The 22,308-nt window shown below is 53.1% G+C and overlaps 2 protein-coding genes and 1 non-coding gene across 6 annotated transcripts; 1 reads left to right on the forward strand and 2 right to left on the reverse strand.

The window, feature by feature from the left end:
* Window positions 1-160: 160 nt before the first annotated feature.
* Window positions 161-4,996, forward strand: FKBP3 (FKBP prolyl isomerase 3). 2 transcript variants are annotated; one of them, XM_058026941.1, is made up of 7 exons: window positions 161-375; window positions 477-578; window positions 667-774; window positions 1,266-1,413; window positions 2,297-2,353; window positions 3,975-4,072; window positions 4,773-4,996. In XM_058026941.1, exons 1-7 carry the CDS (start codon window positions 265-267, stop codon window positions 4,800-4,802), a joined length of 654 nt encoding a protein of 217 aa, XP_057882924.1. In that variant the 5' UTR covers window positions 161-264; the 3' UTR covers window positions 4,803-4,996. The 2 variants fall into 2 exon arrangements, with proteins under 2 accessions (XP_057882924.1, XP_057882923.1); XM_058026940.1 differs by having other exon boundaries at window positions 1,266-1,401; window positions 2,286-2,353.
* A 985-nt stretch (window positions 4,997-5,981) lies between these two features.
* Window positions 5,982-21,970, reverse strand: PRPF39 (pre-mRNA processing factor 39). 3 transcript variants are annotated; one of them, XM_058026942.1, is made up of 14 exons: window positions 21,922-21,970; window positions 17,538-17,903; window positions 17,048-17,173; window positions 16,293-16,411; window positions 15,378-15,545; window positions 14,572-14,728; window positions 13,696-13,803; window positions 11,719-11,883; window positions 11,287-11,413; window positions 10,559-10,827; window positions 9,840-10,024; window positions 8,562-8,636; window positions 7,907-8,027; window positions 5,982-6,670 (listed from the first exon to the last, which is right to left on the reverse strand). In XM_058026942.1, the coding sequence occupies exons 2-14, from the start codon at window positions 17,865-17,867 to the stop codon at window positions 6,620-6,622; spliced, it is 2,001 nt and encodes a 666-aa protein (XP_057882925.1). In that variant the 5' UTR covers window positions 17,868-17,903; window positions 21,922-21,970; the 3' UTR covers window positions 5,982-6,619. The 3 variants fall into 3 exon arrangements, with proteins under 3 accessions (XP_057882925.1, XP_057882926.1, XP_057882927.1); XM_058026943.1 differs by lacking the exon at window positions 21,922-21,970 and adding an exon at window positions 21,891-21,905 and having other exon boundaries at window positions 17,538-17,887; XM_058026944.1 differs by lacking the exons at window positions 17,048-17,173; window positions 17,538-17,903; window positions 21,922-21,970 and adding an exon at window positions 16,539-16,986.
* Window positions 10,390-10,475, reverse strand: LOC131085366 (small nucleolar RNA SNORD127). The gene has a single exon (XR_009114629.1). It is a non-coding gene; the product is annotated as a small nucleolar RNA SNORD127 (small nucleolar RNA).
* Window positions 21,971-22,308: the final 338 nt, after the last annotated feature.

Here is a 22,308-nt window from a genome sequence, read left to right on the forward strand (position 1 = left end):
GCCCGGGGCAGGTCCCGCTGCTGCCGCCGCTGCCCTCGCTCAGGGCGGGCCCCGACAGCCCCGAGGCGGCGCCATTTTGTCCCTCCCTCGGCGCCCCGCCCCGAATTCCCGCTGGGAGCTCGGCCGGGGCTGAAGGGGACGGTCGGGAAGCGCGGCCGGAGCCTCCCCTTCTCCCCCAGCCGGCTCCCGGCCCGCCCCTCTCCCTGCCGGGCGGCTCCCAGCCCTCCTCCCCGGAGGAGGAGCAGGAGGGAGGCGGGTGGGAAGATGGCGGCGGCCGCGGGCCCGGCGCAGCCCTGGAGCGCCGAGGAGCTGCGGAGCGAGGCGCTGGCTAAGAAGGAGATCATCAAATTCCTGCAGGAGAACGCGGCGCAGGCGGTAATGGCGGGGGATAATCCATAATTTGGAGCCGTGCGGGGGACGTTTGGGGTTTTTGTGGTTGTTTTATTCCCCTCACGCCTGGCGCGCGTGTCCCGCAGTTCCTGGCGGAGCACAAGCTGCTGGGGCAGGTGAAGAACGTGGCGAAGACGGCGAACAAGGAGCAGCTGATCGCGGCTTACACGCAGCTCTTCCACACGCAGGTGAGGCCGCGGGGATGGAGCTGGGCTCGGGCAGGGCCGGGGCCGGGGCCGGGGCCGGGCGTGCGGCTCCTCATCCTTCCCCCCGCAGCGCTTCAAGGGCACGGACGGCGCCGAGAAGGCGGCGGAGAAGGCGAAGCCGGCCAAGGCGGAGGAGGCCAAGGGGAAGGCGGTGAAGGCTGAGGAGGCTGTGGAGGAGGTTGGTGTGATGCCCTCGACTCGCGTTTTTCACCTGGAAAATCAAATTATGCGGGTGGCTTGTCTCGGGGTGAGGGTTAGGGGGATATTGGGGAAAGGTTCCACTATTCCAGAGGGTGCTGGCACTGCCCAGGCTGCCCAGGGAATGGGCACAGCCCCGAGGCTGCCAGAGCTCCAGGAGCTGCCAGGGATGCCCAGGGTGGGATTGTTGGGGGTCTGGGCAGGGCCAGGATGGTCCTTGTGGGTCCCTTCCAGCTCAGGAGGTTGTGTGATCCTAAGTCTTCAAACACCTGGTTACAGCAAGAAATCTGGTGTTCATACCCCACCTTAACCTTAAGCTGCATTTTCCCCAAATGTTGCAGCCCTGCAGTGGCATGAACACATCATTCACTAACAGTGTCTTCTTTGGTGCCTTAAACTCAGTGGTTGTTCGGTCTTGGATATCTGAGATCGTTTAACTCACCAGTCATAACTCTCTTTTTATTACCTTAGGGGCCACCAAAGTACACAAAATCCATTTTAAAGAAGGGAGATAAAACCAACTTCCCGAAGAAGGGAGACACTGTCCACTGCTGGTACACGGGAAAGCTGCAGGATGGGACAGTCTTCGATACCAATATTCAATCAAGTAAGGTTGTGGGTACACAGATGTGCAGATAAACTCCTGGGGTGGGTTGCTCCTGGAGGGAATTACCTGGGCTCCTCCAGCAGATGAGGGCAGGGGTTTGCCCCTGGGAGGTGTTTCTGGGAGCATTCCAGACAAACAGCTTCATCATGGTGCTGCTAAGCTGCCCTGCAGCTCCCGGATCCCGATTTTCCATGAGCTAGCAAGGGCAGTATTTTAGGGCTGGCTGGTGTCAAGTGACACGGCTGCATCCTGCCAGCCCTGCCTTCTGGCATTCCAGCCCCGGGAATGTGGAATGCAGGGAGCCAATCCCCCGGGGAGATGGTGCCTGGGGAACTCCTGCACCAGCAGTGTCCTGAATGTCTCTAAATAAACACATCCTGGGGCCACTCTGTGGTAAATCTTTACATATGGAGGCACTGGAATGAGGGGGATTTGAACACTCTGGTGTGCAGTCTTCCCTGCTGGAGTTTTGTGACAGATCAGAGGGGTTAGGGGTATGAAATGGTGCAATACTGGAAAGGCTTTCCTAGCAGTGGTGTCCCACACTCAGGAACAGTATTCCAGAGTCACTGGAATTCCTCATACTTGTATGTTCCCTGTTGGCTTTCCTTGGTTCCTTAATATGTCCATAACTTGTACAGTCAACTTGAGTAATTCAGGAATGAGCTTTTGGGGTTTGAAGGATGCTTTGGTGCAGCTTGAACATTTAATGGTGTTTTTAGTGCACAGCTTTAATATTTTCACCTGAAAATCTGATATTGGGCTAAAAATAATATCAGAAAACAGCTATTTATATAAAGCGTGATTGCAATGGCAGTTTTCTACAGAGGTGTGCAGTGTGCTGGTGTGATGTTGAGGCAAATGAACACAAAACTCTTTTGCAGGTTCAAAGAAGAAAAAAGCAGCCAAGCCCTTGAGTTTCAAAGTTGGTGTAGGAAAAGTGATCCGAGGGGTAAGTGAAGCACTCAGGGCTCCCTCCAGTCCCTGGGCAGTTCCAGTCTGTGGTTTGGGACTGGGGTGCAGTTTGTGGGCTCTGTGTGTTTCTCCTGGGGGCAGACTGAGGGATTGCACTGGGAGGATGGAACATTCATCCTCAGCCGTTCCCTTGTCAGGCAGAGCTTGAACACGGGCTCTGTTCCCTGGGGTCAGCCCTGGAAGTGTCCTGTTAGTGCCTCACAGCAGCTGAGACCGATGGCATCCCAGGCTCCATCCATCCATCCATCATCCATCCATCCATCATCCATCCATCCATCCATCCATCCATCCATCCATCATCCATCCATCCATCATCCATCCATCCATCCATCCATCCATCCATCCATCCATCCATCCATCCATCATCCATCCATCCATCCATCAATCATCCATCCATCCATCCATCATCCATCCATCCATCATCCATCCATCCATCCATCCATCCATCCATCCATCCATCCATCAATCATCCATCCATCCATCCATCAATCATCCATCCATCCATCCATCATCCATCCATCCATCCATCCATCCATCAATCATCCATCCATCCATCCATCATCCATCATCCATCCATCATCCATCCATCATCCACCCATCATCCATCCATCCATCCATCCATCCATCCATCATCCATCCATCCATCATCCATCCATCCATCCATCCATCCATCCATCCATCCATCCATCCATCCATCCATCCATCCATCCATCCATCCATCCATCCATCCATCCCTGTGTGCATTCCCTGGGCTCCATCCATCCCTGTGTGCATTCCCTGGGCTGGACTCTGTGCCAGGCCTGAGCACCCTTTCCATGGGGAAATTCCTGCTGTGTCCAGCCTGGGGCCATTCCTCTCCCCCTGTCCCTGTTCCCTGTTCCCCCCCGGCTGTCCCCTGTGGCAGAGCTGTGCAGAGCCACAAGGGCCCCCTGAGCCTCCTTTGCTCCAGGTGTGCTGGTGTGGGATGCGGCTGGAGCTGGGGAGGGGCTGTGTCCATGGGCAGGGCTGCAGGAGCAGCAGTGGCCCAGGTTTCTCCCTGTGTTTCTCCCGGGTTTGTGGGTGCCCCAGGTTTATCCCGGGTTTGTGGGTGCCCCAGGTTTCTTCCTGTGTTTATCCCGGGTTTGTGGGTGCCCCAGGTTTATCCCTGTGTTTATCCCGGGTTTGTGGGTGCCCCAGGTTTATCCCTGTGTTTATCCCGGGTTTGTGGGTGCCCCAGGTTTATCCCGGGTTTGTGGGTGCCCCAGGTTTCTCCCTGTGTTTATCCCGGGTTTGTGGGTGCCCCAGGTTTCTCCCTGTGTTTATCCCGGGTTTGTGGGTGCCAGAGCCTTCCCTCAGTGGGCACAGCACCAGTCCCTGGGCACTCCCTGGGAAGGGCATCCTGAGGCTGGGAACGCTGGTGGGATGTGTTCCCGTTGCTCCCTGGTGCCATCCCAGCACGGGGGCACCGGTTGCTCCGTGGGGACAGGGAACACCCCTGGAGTGCTGCGCAGGGCTGGAGAGGTGCCTGGGGCTCTGGGGGCACTCCTGGAGCCCAGGAAAAGCTGGGAAGAGCGGTGGCCGCTGTCCCAGCCCTGGCTGGAGCTGCTCTGTCGTTGCAGTGGGACGAGGCCCTGCTGACCATGAGCAAAGGAGAGAAGGCCCAGCTGGAGATCGAGCCCGAGTGGGGCTATGGCAAGAAGGGGCAGCCCGATGCCAAGTATCCTTCCATGGCCTGTGGCTCCCCAGGGAATGCTGGGGACAAGGAGGTGCTTTATGGGATACAGGAGAGGGGTTCACTTGTTACAGCAGGCTCAGGATATTCCCACTCAGGGAGTTCTGAGTATTTCCTGGGGGTGCAATTGCCCTTCTGCAGAATAACCCATACAGGGGAAGCCTGCTGCTGTTTTCCACCTGCATTTTTATCCCAGCTGCTTGCAAATGCTTCTGCCTGATGGGGATCCTCACCAGTGTAGGGAAACAGGAGCAGGGACAGTTAGACTTGGTTCTGGGATACAGCTGAATTAGGGGGTGCAGGAGTGATCCCACAGTGTTTCGTGCAGCCCTGTTGCTTTTTCCCAACTCTCCTGGAGGAGGAGAAGGGATTGTCCTCCTGTGCTGGAATCCTGAAGGGCTGCCTGTGTGACCCCCCCAGGCCCTGCCCCACAGCTGCAGACAAGGCTGGGCAGCTCAGGGCAGGGCAGGGAGCAGCAGGGTGTGCCCATGGTGTGTCCCTGGGGCTGTCCCTGTCTCCCCACAGCTCCTGCTGGGCAGCAGCTGTGCCTGGACTGGGGTGTCCCACCAGGTCAGGGCCATGGCAGGGACAGGGGAGAGGCTGGGGAGCAGCTGGGCACGCCCAGCCCAGGGAGGGGTCACTGCAGGGGCTGTTTCCTTTCTGTTTCCTTAACGTTTGCCAACAGGATCCCACCAAATGCAAAACTCTTCTTTGAAGTGGAGCTGGTGGATATTGAGTGAAGAATTCCCTGTGCTGCTGGGAATCCATTTCTGCCACAGAGAGCTTCCTGCTGGCCTTGCTGTAACTCCAGGCTCCGGTTACAGCGCTGCCTTTGTGGGGATGAGTGCTGAGTGTTGTCCCTGCCCCGCTGCTGTAGTGACAGCCCCACCACTAAAGCAGAGTTTGTACTTGCCAGTGCCTCCTCCCTTCTTTGTGTCTGTGCTCCCCCGCTCCTCTGCCGGGCACTGCAGAGCCCCCGGAGCAGCAGGGCCCACGCCCAGCCAGGGCTCCTTCCCTCCTGTGAGCCCAGTCCCACGGCATTCCCATCCCACAGTCCCACAACAGTCCCAAGCCACAGTCCCACGGCATTCCCATCCCACAGTCCCACAACAATCCCACTCCACAGTCCCACGGCATTCCCGTCCCACAATCCCACAACAATCCCACTCCACAGTCCCACAGCATTCCTGCCCCACAGTCCCACGGCATTCCCATCCCACAGTCCCACAACAGTCCCAAGCCACAGTCCCACGGCATTCCCATCCCACAATCCCACAACAATCCCACTCCACAGTCCCACGGCATTCCTGCCCCACAGTCCCACAGCATTCCCATCCCACAATCCCACAACAATCCCACTCCACAGTCCCACAGCGTTCCCATCCCACAGCGTTCCCACTCCACACTCCCACAGCATTCCTGCCCCACAGTCCCATGGCATTCCCATCCCACAATCCCACAACAATCCCACTCCACAGTCCCATAGTATTCCTGCTCCACAACCTCACAGCATTGCCACTCCATGACCCCACAGCACTCCCCACAGTCCCACAGCATTGCCACTCCATGACCCCACAGCACTCCCCACAGTCCCACAGCATTCCCATCCCACAATCTCACAGCATTCCACAATCCCATGGCCCCACACGGAAGCCAGGGCTCCTTTGCCCCTGTGGAGCCCAACCCCACAGCATTCCTGCTCCACAATCCCACAGCATTCTCACTCCATTTATTTGACAGCAGCTCTGCTGGCAGAGATCCAGGTGTTCCACAGCTGTTCCCAGGTGTTCCCTGTGCCACAGCCCCTCCTGTGAACACCACCAGAGCTCAACTCAGGCATTCTGTTCTCTCTCCTGGCTGGAATGAGGCAGTCCAAGAAAGCTCAGAGCACTACTGAATTCCTCGCTTTTATTACAAAAATGGGAATGATCACTTTGATCAAAATGAAAAAAGTTTTGCTCACACCGTGTACATGAAAAACTCTAAATACAAAACTCATCCCGAACACAGTTTGTGCTTTTAAAAAAGAATGAAGGTGGTTTAATCCCTGCCCCCTCCCACGCTACAGAAGCCGTGTGGCAGCTCTGCCAGGGCCCCAGTCCCACCACAGCCCGGCCCTGGCACAGCTCCCTGGCATCGGGCTGGCAGCGGGACAAGCCTTGGCTCCAGCCCTGGGCCAGGGCAGGCAACACAGCAGCTCTGGGGCAAAACCAACCCAAACCCCCACAGCTTCACCCACTCGGTTATGGAATCATGAGACCGACGAGAATTCTTCTGACACTCCATAAATTAGTGCAGGGAATTAAAAAAAATCATTTATGGTAAATGAGAATTGTACAGAGACCATTTATCAGTTACCAGCACACGAATCTTGCTTCACACATACCCCGTGAGCAGCAGCTCGGTTCACATGCAGAGGACCAAAAGCAGGTGGCACGACAGTTCCTTCACAGCCCAAAATTAGAAAAATATAATTTTTTTTATTCCATCTTTGTTGAAACTGTAGCACAGTGAACTCCACTCCCTCGGGGATCAGGTTGTGTGGTAATACTGTCCGTAATTCCAGGCGTTCTGGTAGTTGTACTGGAACCAAACACAGCAGCAGCATCAGGCACCATGTCAGCCCCTGCTGGAGCCCCTGGGGCAGCACAGCCCCCCAGCCCCTCTGTGCCAGCACAGCGCCCCTGGGAATGCCAGAGAGCAGTGCCATTCCCTATGGAACAGCACCCTGGGAATGCAGGACAGCAGAGCCATTCCCTATGGAATGCAGGACAGCAGTGCCATTCCCTATGGAACAGCACCCCTGGAAATGCAGGACAGCAGTGCCATTCCCTATGGAACAGCACCCTGGGAATGCAGGACAGCAGAGCCATTCCCTATGGAATGCAGGACAGCAGTGCCATTCCCTGTGGAACAGCACCCTGGGAATGCAGGACAGCAGAGCCATTCTCTATGGAATGCAGGACAGCAGTGCCATTCCCTATGGAACAGCACCCTGGGAATGCAGGACAGCAGAGCCATTCCCTATGGAATGCAGGACAGCAGTGCCATTCCCTGTGGAATGCAGGACAGCAGTGCCATTCCCTATGGAATGCAGGACAGCAGAGCCATTCCCTATGGAACAGCACCCTGGGAATGCAGGACAGCAGAGCCATTCCCTATGGAATGCCATTCCTGCAGTGCTGTGTGTGAAGCTGGGCCATTTTTCCTGGCCCGGCACTGGACAGCCTGTGCTGGATGAGACTGCTCCCACTGCCTGGCTTGGGAAGGAATTCCTGACCTGGCTGCAGACAATCCCAAAGCAGGGCTACCCAGGGCTTGTGCCCCAGCTGTACCCCTGCTCCCCCAGCTCTGGGGGCTCTGCACAGTTTGAACAATGCTTTTCATACAACCACTTCAAAACTTCCATGGATTTAATAAATACATGGATGTGGCAGTAGGGACATGGATCAGTGAAGGCCTTGCCAGTGCTGGATGGTCTTAGAGGGCTTTTCCAACCCCAACAATTCTATTCCAAGCTAAAATGCCCTGGAGGAAGAGCCCCAGAGGACAAGCTGATTTTGTACCAGCAGAACCCATTCCAAGGCACTACAGGAATCACTGCTGGAGACAGTCACTATCCAGGCACACAGGAAAGGGGCACCCCACGGCCAGTCTGGGCAGAACAGTTCCACACACCACCCCCTGTTCCCTCCCTGTGTGACAGAACAGCCACCAAACCGCTCCTTGCTCCACACAAGAACTCTGAGCACTTGTGGAGCACAGCCAGGAGATGCCAGCAGCCCAAGAGCTGAGTTGTGTGTGCAGGCAGCCCCATACCTGGTACCAGGCGTTGTAGTTGTAGGCAGCCTGGTTCACCTGCATGTCCCCGTCCATGAGCTGTGCCGACGCCAGCCCCGCCTCCTCCGTCAGCAGCTTCTTCTCGTCCGGCTCCTCGGAGCTGCAGGGGACACAGCACACTCAGAGCAGCCTAAACTCTGCTCAGCTGCTGCCCTGGCCCAGAGGGGTGAGGGAATTGGGGTCAGGGATGGACAGTCTGGGTTGTGCAGAACAGGCTGGGTTTAAAGCTGGTGCCCAAACTGAGACAGCAAAGGCACGTTCCTGCTTAGAGACTGAGTTACTTTACCAGCACTGTTTGGCTCAACTCAACAACTCAAAAACTTATTTTCCAAAATTATTTCCATCCCTGGAAGTGTCCAAGGCCAGCATGGATGGAGCTCTGAGCAGCCTATGGAAGGTGTCCCTGTCCATGGCAGGTTTTAGGGCTTTAAGGTGCTTTCCAATGCAAACAATTCTGTGAATATTTAAGGCAGCACAACTCTATTTAGTACAGACTTCAAGGACTAAAATCAAGTGATTCTATTCTCCCATCAGTGGGTTCAAAGCTGACAAACGCCTCCACTGACAGACTAAAGCACCCCCCAGGATGAGGCTGCTCCCTGCCCTGCCCAGGGCAGCTGGGCTCAGTCCGTACCCGTTCTCTGCTCGCCGCTTCAGCGTCTCCTGCTCCTTCAGCAGTGCCTGGTGCTCGTCGTAGGCATCCAGGAGCCTGGGGAGAGCACAGCCAGTCAGGCCCTGTCAGTACCTGAAACACCTGAGCAAAGCCTACAGGGAGCTCTAACAGAACAGCAAACTGCAATGTAACACATTCTAATGAGTAATGAACAGGGGAAAGCCAGCTCCGATCAGTTCACAACAGCTCCAGTTCCCAACCTGCTCAACTTCCCTCACACTTTACGCAGTTTTTATCAAGCTCCTTTATAAAGAAGTTTTCTAGAAGTGATTTGTGATTCAGCTGCTCCTTCAGAGCCTGCTGGAGATGCCACCCACAGCAGCACAGAGATGAGGGAATCAGCATTTAAACACTAGAAATTATTCCAATCCCAAAGCAGCCTTTGCCCATCGAGCAGGCAACAAGTGTGGTTAATGCAGCACTGGAGAGTCCTGGCTAAAATTCTCACAAATATTGAAACACCCCCTCATCCGCAGCATCTCACAAAACCTGCAGCTTCTGGCAGTGTGCTCTGGGTAAAAAGAGTTCCTCACACTCATTCTGTGTTCTGGGATTATGCAAAAATTCTTTGTGTTGATCTGTCTCAGATCCTAAACTTGCACTGACTGGCTGCCCTGCAGAGGCAGCAGAATTTAAGGACAGCTATTGTTAAAAACATACAAAGCAGAAAAACTGACTTGTCATTAATCCTTCTGGGTTATTTAGCTGCAAAATGCAAATAAAAACAATAGACAATTAAGAGGAAAAAGATATTGTAGCATTGAACTAAAACTTGCATTCCTGGTGCATCCTCCCACAGAAGTGCACAGTTGTTGGTAGTGCTGAACACTGAAAAACCTGACCAGTGCAGTTTTGGAAACAAGCAGCAGCTGCCAGGAACAGTCTCAAAGGACACCTGTGTCACAGACTGTCCCATTCCCCTGGGGAGCATCTCCCTTCATAGGGCTTAGCAAGGGGAAACCAGCCACAGGAAAACCTGGCAGGCAGCAGAGCTCTGCTCAGTGAGGTGATGGGCACTTCAGACAAAAGGGGCAATTATCTGAAAAGAGATTCCTGTATAAAAATCTATTCCTGTTTACAAATCTATTCCTGTTTAACACAGGAGGTTGGTTTAGAAAAGCAGCTGTTCCTTACAAAGAGCTGATAGAGGAAATAATTGTACAGAAGCCACTGGCCCCACCCTTTTCCATGCACTCTCACAGTGACCCCAGTTTGGCCACTGCCCACAGGACATCTTACTTGTTCACATCAGACCCAAAATCTTCCAGGAATTCCACTTTTCTCTGTGAGAAGGTGATCCTCATTTTGATGGACAAGGCCCCATGGATGGCCTTGTCAAAGCAGCTCAGGATGTTCTCCTCGTTCTGCTTGAGGTCACCACTGTACTCCATCTCCAGCAGGTTCAGGTACAGTTTGGTGTTTTCCTGTGCAGAACAGCCATTAGGAGGTGCACACCTGACCCTCACAGCAGGTTTTTAACTGTTACACACCCCAATTCACCCCATGAACACACACAATGACAGGCAATAAAGGGATTTTCCTCCCCCTGGGCTGGTTTGTTGCACACCAGAAGTGACCAACACCACAAACCCAGGCGCTGCACTTTGCTGGCAGCATCTGAGTGCCAGATATTCCTGTGCTGACACCAAACCACCAAACACTGCCCCACACCAATAACACTGAACACACTGGGAACGTTTAAGATTCTAAAAATTAAAATAAAGGTGTAAAGCACATTGTGCTTCTGGTGGGAAAAGGGTGCAAACTTCCAGATTCCCAAGCTGGGACATGGCAACATCAGTTTAGAGGGACTGTTGTCTCCATGCAGTAATGGGACATTACATCCAGTTACAACACCTGTCATCACTGTTGCCATGTTTTACAAAACGCTTCAGAAAGAGAGAAAGACACCAGGGTGGTTTGAGTTTTGGGTAAGAGAGCTGAGAGGGAACACATACTTTGTCCAGTTCTATGGCTTCTGACAGCACTTTTCTTGCCTTTGGCAGGTTTTTCTGCACTTTGAAGAGGTGCCGTGCCAGTTTGATGGCATAGAAGGAGGCCTCACTGATGGACTTGGCATTCCTGACAGCATCTTCCAGCAGCTGCTCCGCCTCCTCCATGTTGCCGTGCCGGCGCTCCAGGCTCACCCTGCGCAGGCGGATCATGGCCAGCCCCAGGATGCACTCCTCAAACGTCTTCAGGATCCTTCTGGCCTCATCAATGTTGCCTGCAAGAGCAGGGGATGCTTTAGGACAGGGCAGACTCGCAGACAACTTTTACGAAAAATCTTTTCTTTAGGGTTTTTCTCCTGAGGAACTGAGAGGCCTCAGGAACAAACTGTAAACAATGGTTATCTGCTGCTGTGGAATGAAACAGGTGCATCTGGGATTGGTCTCATGTGGCTGTTTCTAATTAATGGCCAATCACAGTCAGCTGGCTTGGACCCTCTGCCTGAGACAGAAGCCTTTGTTATCATTCTTTCTTTTCTATTCTTAGCTAGCCTTCTGATGAAACCTTTTCTTCTATTCTTTTAGTAATAGTTTTAATGTAATATATAACATAAAATAATAAATCAGGCTTCTGAAACATGGAGTCAGATCCTCGTCTCTTCCCTCATCCTAAGACCCCTGTGAGCACGGTCACAGAGCTCCCCCAGCAGAGCCCCCCGAGGCAGGGCTGCCCTTACCCTGCTGCTCCTCGAAGGCTGCCCACAGCATGTGCACCATGGGCTTCTTGGGCAGGTGGATGGTGCAGGCCCTGCTGTACACGTGCCTCACGCCCTCGATGCTGTGGTTCTCCATGTATTTGGCATACTAGGGTTGGAAACAGAGCAGAGACCAGGCAGGTTAAAGCTTGTATTTGTCTCCAAGAACATGCCAGAACGATAAAATTCTTTTGTTTAAACCCATTCAGCACCTTTATGGAACCACTAGACTAGTTTCTGTAAGGAAGGACGTAGAGAGGCAACGCAGTTGGCAAATGCAGCAGTCAAATCTGGTTGCAAGCAGACCATCTCCTAATGCAACAGATATAGTTATAGATGAACAACGTTCCACAGGGTACAAGGGTTAGTCACCAGGTCAAGGTGTGCACCAGAGCCGTGAGCTGCCTCCCTTACCTTGATCCAGAAGTCCTCATAGAGGGCACATGAAATGACACATCTCTCAAAGAGGACCACGACTCGCTCGTGAGTGCCATTCTCTATCTCAAACTCTAAGTACTCTTTCCAGTTTTTCAGCTGAATTTTCTCCAGAGGTTTTACATGAAAGTAAGGCCTCTTGATCTGCAAGAGTCACAGGATACAACTGGTGATTACAAACACAGCACCAAGGGGGTCAAACAATCAACAGCCACACAACCAACACTCAATTCCTGCCATTTCAGTGACCAGGGCTCCTGGGACACCTCCTCCTCTACTCAATCCAGGGTTATCCAGCTATGGATCAGAGGATTTACTGCAGTGACATTCTGGGCTAGAAACCTCCTTTCCCAGAGAGCTTTTGGAGTGCAGGTGTTTAGAGATGCTGGGGGAGGACCCAAGGCAGCCCAGGGTCAGTGACATTATGGACACACTGCCCACATCCATCCACACAGGTGAAGTGCTCACTGTGGGACACCCAGCCCACAAATTCAACTCAGAACTTGGTTGAGGATCATGACAAGGAAAGACACAGCACTGAACTGGACTTCCTATCAAATATTTACATCAATCTGGTTATAGTGAGACCACAAATTTAGCACCATTGTCTTGTTATTGGTGGCTGCAAGAGGGGCTGGGTGGGACAGAGCTCAGCACAGAAAATTAAACATTGCTCTGTTTAAATTGAAATTGCTTTGTCTGGCATCCTGCCAGAGATCCTCTGCTTTTGCTCATCATCTTTATTGTATCTGATTATCTTTCTCCTGTGCTGCAATTTCCTCTCATATCCAAATCCATACAAATGGATGAAGAACTTACAGTAATTAGGGAGAATCCAGTTCTTCAAAGCCACCTGAAATTTAAAGCCAGTCTCCCTTCATGCTCCTCACTGATCTCTGGCATGGAACCCAACACCCTGTGGCCACTTTGCCCAGCTCACAGTGCCCCTCCTGCTGGAAGCAGCTCTAGGGAATGCCCAGCCCTGGGTGGGATCTGTGCTGTCCTGTATGGACAGGCTGAGCTCTGCACGTGCAGCTCCCCCCAGCCCCGGGGCTGCAGAGCACACACTGCTGCTGACAAGAGCTTCCCACACCTTCCCTGCCAATGCCCACAGCTCATGGGCTCTCCCAGGTCCCACAGACTGGCAGCTTAAGGCTTCCCCAGGCAGGAACGTGGGACACTGCTCTGCTCCCTGCTGCCACGGGTCACAGAGCTCACTGCCAATGGCTCCCTGCCCTGCCTGAGAGCTCCTGGGCTGTGGAGGCACCTGGTCAGTCCCACCCAGTGCAGGCACTCAGCAGTTCTGACACCCAGCCCACTAAAGACTCTCTGAAAATCTGTCCCAGCTGGGTAACACAGTGGACTCTTTAGCATAAGAAGTAAATTTAAAACAAGGACCATGTTTGCCAGGGAGAAAAATATAAAGACTGAGATGAAAACCTCCCATTGTTTTTTCAAATGGAATCCAACCTAACTCTGCTGCAAAAGCTGTATATTTGCAACGACCAAATTATTTGTTTAATTAATTACTTTTAATAATTATACATAGGAGGTCCACAACAAAAGCTACCTGATTAAGTGTGCAATGTTACAATAGAAAACCACAGGAGTTTCATTCTCCTCTGAGACCAGGCTTACCTTTCAAAGGGAGTCCCCTCCATCCCCTCATGCCTTTGCACCACCCCAGGGCATGAGCAGCACTAACTCCCAGGACTCACTGGCTTAGCAAACATTACAGCACCTTGCCTCTCTCCAAGCACTGCTCTCAGATCTTTACATCACCAGGTGCCTCTTCACAAGAAAAACGGCAGAGAAGTGAAACTGTTCCAGCTTTGAGTCTCTGTTCAATCCCCTCCCAGCAGTTGAAGTTAAGGCTGTTTCACACAATTCCCAGCTCCCAGTCCTGCTCCCTGCACCACTGCTGGTGCTGCCTCACACAGACCCCACCCCACTTACCGCTTCCTCAAACGTCCACCTCTTACTGACTTCATGCTCGTTGTGGTTAAATATCTCCTGATGGATCTCAATGATTCTGTGCCTCATGTTCTCTATCTCAGTGACCAGCTAGAACAGAATGTCAGAACATGTAACACAAGCAGACATGGTGCCACCTTTGTAACTGCCTCCTGTGCCAGGGATGTGCTTGGATTCTCCCTGAGCAGCCAGGGAAGGGCTGGGACACTGCCTGATGGAGCCCTGGGCCTCAGCACACACAGCTCAACTGGTGTTTATCCTGTGCTAAACCTGGCTGGGGATTAAGGATGGATTTGGATCCAAGTCAGCCCTGGTTTCAGTGTGTTTGTGTTTTCACCATCAGCAATTCCTCTGGACAGCTCCAGGCTTTCCTAGGCCTGTAACAGTCTGAACCTGCCCAGGCCAGTGCTAGTGAGGAGCTTTCTTCGACCACAGATAGCAATCTGCTGACCTGGAATAATTACTATTTGCTCCTTAGGTTTTGTACACCACTTCTTTCATTTTCTAACACACTTCTTTAACGCTCCTGCACTTCTCAGCACTGGAAGGGGCTGTCCTGTTAGCACATGAGCCAAGGGCAGTGACGTACAGGAGCTCTCTGGGCACAGCTCAAGTGGCTGCAGTGGAACCCCTGCCCCAGAGAACGACAGGGTGGCAGTGCAGGTGCCTTGGTAGGGTCGGTGATGCCCTCAGTGCCACAGGGTGGCTGCAGTAAAAGGCCTGGCCAGCCCAGGAAGAGCAGGGTGGTGGTGCTGTGTGCCATACTTTGGCAGGGTCAGTGATGCCCTCAGTGCCACAGGGTGGCTGCAGTGAGGCCTGGCCAGCCCAGGAAGGGCAGGCTGGTGCCGTGTGCCGTACCTTGGCGGGGTCGGTGATGTCCTCGGTGCCGCAGGGCAGCTCGTCCCCGTCCTCGCCGCTGTGGCCGCTGGCGGCCGCCAGCTCCCGGCGCAGCTGCACAAACTGCTCTGTGGTCAGGAAGTCTCGGGGCAGGTTGTTCTGGATGTGCTCTTTAAACCTAGCAAAAGCCACAAAGAGGCACTGCAGAGGGGCTGTTTCACGCTGCACTGCTGCCCAACAGGGCACAGCTGTAAATCCCAGGGGGTTCTGCTTTGCTCCGTGGCCCCTGAGTGACACTGAGTGCTGCCAGCCCACAGCCCCAACTGCCAGCACCCATCGCCCTCACAATGCCATGTGCCAAAGGGACAGAACCCTTGCCATGGAAAAGAGATGGCAAAGGACAAAATCAGTCATAGAGGAAATAATTTATTTCCCACACCAAGAGATCTGGGGAAGACTGTGTGCAATTTAACTGAGGCTGCTGCTCAAGTCTCCCTACCAGTGCAGAATTCCACTATCTAAAACTTAACCAGGATTCCTCTTTAGTCAGTTACATCAGTGCTTCACCACACGTGGGCACTGCTCAAGTATTAAAGTCCAGAACTGCTCATTCTGATTTCTCAAAGACATCCTCTCTTCTTCCCCACACTTCCAAGGTCTGTTCTCATTGCACAACAAAACCTCTGAATTTACCTAAACCCAAATTCCTCAAATGTGCATCAGTACTTTCCAACAATCAGTCCAACTGCCTGAGTATGTGAGTAAATAACTACATAAACCTTTCCAAGCTCTTGTGCTCATGGCATTAACTGCCTGCTTTCCTTTACCTCTGGAAGTGATGGCTGTAGAGCTGCGTTGGGATTCCCAGGATGCGGTCATAGATGGATGTAACTTCCCTCAGGTTTCCCTGGTCATTTTCCCAGTTTATATACATTTCCCAGAGTCTGTCAGAGCGGAAATCTGTCCCAGCAGCCAGCACTGCGTGTTCATAGGCTCTGGAAAAGGAAAGGTTTTACACTGGTTTCTGGATACCAGGACCAGGGCAAGGAAGGAAAGTCCTGGCTCTTATTAAGGGTTATGAGCATCCTCCATTTCCTTGAAACTAGACTTATATTAATTACTGACATACTTCAGAGTGTTTTCCAGATATTTACAGAAAGGTGTCTAGAGATTCTGAAATCTCACACTCATTTTTTGCCTCCAGCACTTCCACAACAGAACAAATACAGGCAACAGAAGAAGTCACTGGCAGGAACACAAGATATTAGGAAAATACACAACCTTTACCACTTGTCTTGTACAGACTCCAAACCCACCAGTGCAGCAGCTTAACACCCAAAAGCTGTGCAGCAATTCTGCAGCTTGGTTGAGATTCAATTCCAGTGCAATTAAGCCTTCTGCTCAAACTCTAGCCCAGCCCTTTAACTGGGTCCACTGCCAGCCACAGCAAGCAGACACATCCTAGCCATACCCTGGAAACATCAAGGAATTAAATTCCAGGATTCCAAATGCTGCACTAAGTATTTCTTAATATGTCTCCAGATATCCAGTGTGAAGCTCTCCAGCTTTTTCCCCTTGCACCACACTGCACACTCTCCCCCTTCTTACAGAATCTGACTCCACCATCTCTTAATTTAAAAATCCTTAGAGTGACGCCAGGTTGTTATGATTTTACCCTTGTCCTAAAACACAATAACCTGACCCCAGCGGTGTGTATGGGTATCAGGCTGCTCCCAACTCACCCCCTGATGGTACTGTTAGTTTCAGGATCAGCAGGGTCCAAAGTCTCCTTTAGGAAGTTTATATAATGTATCCAAAGATCAACACTAAGAGGAATTGCCTGAAGCCCTCGGCGATAGACCTATGAAGAGAACATGAACTGTACTTCAAATCCTTAATGGGGTCCTAAGAGAGAGGCAACACTGTGTTATCCGGTGAACCTTAGAAATACTAATTACTGGAATTTTGTTTAAATAATCTACCATTACCATTCGGGTGGAGGTTGGATAGAACATGGCAATGTTCTGATCTCCACGTGCAGAGTCTTGATCTTCAAAGCGCAGCGGTCCCTGCATTCTGACCAGGTTGTGTGGGCAGGCTTTGGGGTACAGACCATAGGGCACAGACCCATTAGAGCATCATTGACAGCGTCTGACCAAAAATGCAATAAGATGGAGCAATTGTGACCAGCAAACCAACTATTATTGTTTTGAAAATGAGTAATAAATGGAAGTGACAGAAAAGCCCTGCCCTACTTGTTAAGCTGCAGTGTAATACAGAGGCTTGCACTGCAAAGCTTGACAAACTGTAGAGGTTTAACGCACCTGCCAACAAAGAGAGAGAACATTAGCTCCAAATGCCACAGCTGTGACACGTGCAAACACGTCCCTCGAGCCCTGGCCGTGCAGGGCAGGCACTGGCAGCCCAATGACTCGCGGTGGGACAGTCATTGGTGGCTTTGGGACTGGTGGCAGCGCTGGCCCCGGGCCCTACGTACCTCGTCTGACTGCTTGACGTTGTCGTGGCGCTTCTCCAGGTCCGCGTACTTCTTCCAGTACCCATAGCAGTAGGGGTAGTGTGAGAAAAACCTGTCAAAGGCTTTCCTGGCTGCTGGCAAGTGGTTCTGTGGGAAACAGAGTGAGCACAGTCAGGGCTTCCCTTAGCAACAGCTTCAGGCTATTTTAAATACAATTATTAACAATGTTAGAAATGCCTGGTGCTATTTTGACATTGACAACCCAGGCTACTGGAAGGTGTCCCTGAACATGGCCAGGGGGTGGAGCTGGACGAGCTTTTTAAGGTCACTTCCAACCCAAACCATCCTGGCATTCTATGATTAAATGACAGCAGTGGCAAGGACAGCTGCCTTAAATCAGTGTCTGTGACAGCTTGACGTTCATTCTACATTTGCCACTGGAATTCCACAACTTTAGTTGTCTTTGTTTATTTATTTTGGGGAGCCTGAGGAGACAGGGGCAGGTACTGACCTCCTGCTCTACGTACTGCAGTAGATAAACCCATCCTGTGAAATCCTGCGGATTGTCCTCTACTACTTTCCAAAACTTGTCAAAATCCGGAGGGAAGTCAGCCTCGATATCTGTGGTCTGTAAGCTCTCAATGTTTGGGATTTCGCTCTCCTGCGTGTTGTCCTCGTTGAGGTCTGGGGAGCTGTCTGGGGACTGCTCCATCTCGGTGACACTCATGATCTCGGTGCTGAAGTCCATGTGCTGCTCCTCGGCCGCGCTCTCGGCCTGGGGCTCCGCGCTGGCATTGCCCACAGTTGGCTGCTCCTCCTCCGTGCTCTCTGCGTTCTCCATGGCGCCGCAGCGACTGGATCCTGGGGGAACAGCTCCCTTCAGCACTCCTGGGGCACAGCTGGGCTCAGATCCCCAGCTCACAGTGCCAGGTGCTCCAGGCATCCCTGCATGTCACCACAGCCCCCATGGCACCTGCCTCACACATCAGCCTGGCTCAGCAATAAAAACATTAACAGCAGAGATCTTCACATCTGCACATACAAACTGTGGATTTCTAAAAAACTACTGCAGGGTGCTATTGAGGTATAAAACTGAATCATTACAGTTTTCCTGTAGGAGTCCAGTGGAAGTTTATTCTAAATAAAGAATTATGTTCTGTCACAGACATCTTTTCATGAAAAATCTTTTCCTTAAGATTTTTCCTCCTGAGAAGCTGGCAGGCCTCAGGAACAAAATGTAAACAATGGTTATCTGCTGCTGTGGGATGCAACAGGTGCATCTGGGATTGGTCTCATGTGGTTGTTTCTAATTAATGGCCAATCACAGTCAGCTGGCTTGGACTCTCTCTCTGAGCCACAAACCTTTGCTATCATTCTTTTCTATTCTATTCTTAGCCATCCTTCTGATGAAATCTTTTCTTCTATTCCTTTAGTATAGTTTAATGTAATATATATAATAAAATAATAAATCTAGCCTTCTGAAACATGGAGTCTACATTCTCGTCTCTTCCCTCATCCAAAAATCCCCGTGAACATGGTCACAATGTTCAAATTCCATAGAAACATTCAGGCTGGAAAAGCTGTCTGAGGCCATCAGGTCCAAGTCACTCCAGCAGTGCCGGGGCCACCATGGACCCATGTCCCTCAATTCATTCAATTTAGTTCCTACTCAGTACAAGTCAGTACATTCTTTGTGAAACAAAGGTGTTAAAAGGTGCCCTCAACACCGGGCTAAAGCAAAGACAAGAATTCCTGTCAGCACCAACTCAGGCCCCTTTAGTGATGCCCAAACACACCCAGCAGCACCAGAGAGCCACAGAAATGCTGTGGCTGCCCCTGACCTGCAGCCCCTCAGTCCCACCACCCCCAGTGCCAGGCGCTTCCTCCCGGCCCTTGGGACAGACTCTGCTTCCCCCACTCCTCCTTTGATGTCCCTGCCAAGAGCCACTGCCTGGCCCTGCCCTGCTGTGCCAGCTCCAGGCCAGCCTGACCTGGCTGGGTGCCACCCAGCCTTGGCTGTGCCCGGCCTTCCCTCCCAGAGCCAGAGCAGGAACACTGAGCTGAGGCTGCTCCGTGCCCCGGGGGGCTCAGGGACCCAGGGACAGCACCCTGCAGGACACAGCAATGCCCAGCCCTGAGTGCAGCTGGAATGGAGCACAGTGCTGGACTGACACCCTGCAGGACACAGCAGCCCCAGCCCTGAGTGCAGCTGGAATGGAGCACAGTGCTGGACTGACACCCTCACACCCTGCAGGACACAGCAATGCCCAGCCCTGAGTGCAGCTGGAATGGAGCACAGTGCTGGGCTGACACCCTGCAGGACACAGCAGCCCCCAGTGCAGCTGGCACAAAGCACAGTGCTGGGCTGACACCCTCACACCCTGCAGGACACAGCAGCCCCCAGTGCAGCTGGAATGGAGCACAGTGCTGGACTGACACCCTCACACCCTGCAGGACACAGCAGCCCCCAGTGCAGCTGGCACAAAGCACAGTGCTGGACTGACACCCTCACACCCTGCACTGCACGCCTGGTTCCTCCTGTGCTCTCCTCCCAGCAGGTGGCAAACACATTTGGGATTTCAAAAAGAAAGCACAAGTGCCCAGCCCAGAACTCCCCAGAAACCTGAAGAGACGACACCCAGAGCACTGCTTTCACTTCAACAAGGCGATGGAAAAGACACCACTACATCCTGGGTGAAGTTCCTGCCAGAAAGGAAAAATCTCTCTCCCTTATCTTCGGCAGCTTCAGCTCCTGGGATAACAGCTCATGTTTCCCCAGGAGCTCCCCAAGCCAAGGAACTTTGGCACAATGTCCAAGAGTCCATGTGGTCTACCCTGCAAGTTTTCTAATAAGTGCTTTTTAAAGCATTTCTGCTCTCCATCATTAGGCAGCCACGGCTTGGAGCAGCCCGGGGTAGTGATGGGTGTCCCTGCCCACGGCAGGGGTGGAACTCGACGGCTTTGAAGTGTCTGCCAGCCCAAACCATTCTGTGCCTCCAGATTTTGAGAAAAAGCCTCATCTGTAACATTAAGTTATACATTAAGTATCAAAGAGTATCACTGTGCCTATCCCAGTGCAACAGGCAGAGATGTGAATCACTCAGAGGCTGCTGCACTTCCCAGGGGGCCTCGTGCAGGTTCTAAAACCGAGTGGTAAAAGGAGGGGGTGACACAAACCGCAGCCCCAACAGCAGAAAAAACACTTTAAAGGCTCTGTACAGCTCTAAAATGTGACCTAACAGTGACAGAGGTAACTGGTGATGGGATGAGAGGAAATGGCTTCAAATTGCACCAGGAGAGGTTCATGTTGGATATTGGGGAATTTCTCCATGGCAAGGCCGTCCAGCCCTGGCACAGCTGCCCAGTCCACATCCCTGGGGAGGATTTTTTTTAAAATCCCTGGAGGGATTTAAAGCCCTGTGCATGTGGCACTTGGGGACACCAGGTGGCCTTGGCTGCACGGGAGAATGGCTGAACTTAATGATCAGCATAACAATTCCACGGATTCTGTCATCATTAGAAATGCAGTAATTAATGATCTAAACTTATTCTGATGTTTAACAGATGTTTTCTCTCTCAAGTTGATTCACATCTTAAAAAATCAGCTCTCAAAATCCAGCTGTCTTCAGGTAAGGAAGGAAAAAAGGATGAGGGAGAAGCTGTAGGATGGGCATACAAGGGCTGAGATTGTGAAAACTCACAAGGATCGGCACACGTGCTCCAAACTGAAACCAAGTCTGTCTGACAGCTCTTCCAGCCAAACACCTTCCAGTCTGATCCCAAAATCTGACAGCAATCCATGGCTTAAACCAGCCAATGCAACAGGCCACAAAAGTCCAGGGGTGGGGCACACCAGGGAAACCTAATGCCGGGGTTTCCACCTTAATCTTAATTCCCCCACCTTAATTCCGGGGGTTTTCACGTTAATTCCAAAGCGTTTGACATCACACAGGCTAAACAACTGAATCAGAGTATCAGCTATACACACACACTGGTATTAAATAATTGATGCCAACATGTATTACTCAGCCTGCTACAAAAGACTGCTGTACACAAAACTGCCGCTCATAAACGTGAATGAACGAATGGGAAACAAACAGGGAAGCTGCAGAGGAGCAGGAATGCGGAGCCTTATCTGAGCTCTGCCCAGAACGCTCCATTCACAGCCCTGATAAGGCGCTGCTGGATCCACCCGGGGCAGGGCCGGCGCTGCCCGGGCCCAGCGCGGCTGGGCCGGGATTGCGTTTGAATCACGGAATCATTCACTGGAAAAGCCCTTAAAGGCCATCGAGTCCCCCGTGCCCGATCCCCACCTCGCCACCAGCGCAGAACGCTGAGTGCCACGTCCAGGAATTCCTTGGACACCTCCAGGGATGGGCACTCCAAACCTCCCTGGGCAGCCCCCGCCGAGGCCTGAGCCCCCTTTCCATGGGGAAATTCCCGCTGGTGTCCACCCAGAGCCTGCCCCGGCCCAGCCCGAGGCCGTTCCGTCTCCCCCAGGGCCCCTGGGGCCCAGGCTGGGCAATAACGTCACAGCCCGCGCGGCGCGGAGCGGCTCTGCCAGGGCCCGTTACTCGCCCAGCGGCCGTTCAACGCAGAGAACGGGGACACAAGGACACAGCACGGACACCGGGATGCACCCCCACGGCTCAGTTCCCCTCTCGAGCAAACCCGAGGCCTGGCAGCGGCCGCGGGGCCCACACGGCGCTCGGAGCGCCCCGCGCGCGGCCCGGCCCGGCCTCCGCCGCCTCGGCCTCCCGCCCCGGCCGCCCCTCGGCCCGGGCGCTCCCGGCCGCTGTGGGAGCTCCCCGCTCTCCTCCCCTTGGCCCCGTGCCGCCGCAGCCCCCTCGCCCCTCCCCGGTACCTGCCGGGGCCGCCACAGCCGGGGCCGCCACAGCCGCCGCCGCCTCGCCCGGGCCTCACGCACCGCGCACGCGCACTGCGCCCCGCGCGCGCGCACCGCCCGCGTGCCCGCCTGCCCCCGCGCGTGCGCACCGGCCACCCCCAGCGCCCGCCCCTTCCCGCCAAATGGCGCCGGGCCCTGAGGGACAGGGCTGCGAGACAGAGGCCAGGACGGGAATTAAATATATACAGCCCGCTAAAGGGAATATATACAGCCCGCTAAAGGGACTAGAATAAATACAGCCCCCTATGGAAACACATCCCGGAATCACTAGGATGGGAAGACAGCTCCAAGATCACCCAGTCCCGCTGTCCACGCAGCAGTGTCACTGTAGCCCTTAAACCACTAAGCCATGTCCCCACACCACCTCCAGGAATTC

The sequence above is a fragment of the Melospiza georgiana genome, chromosome 6 (assembly GCF_028018845.1).
Source record: "Melospiza georgiana isolate bMelGeo1 chromosome 6, bMelGeo1.pri, whole genome shotgun sequence".
NCBI lineage: Eukaryota > Metazoa > Chordata > Aves > Passeriformes > Passerellidae > Melospiza > Melospiza georgiana.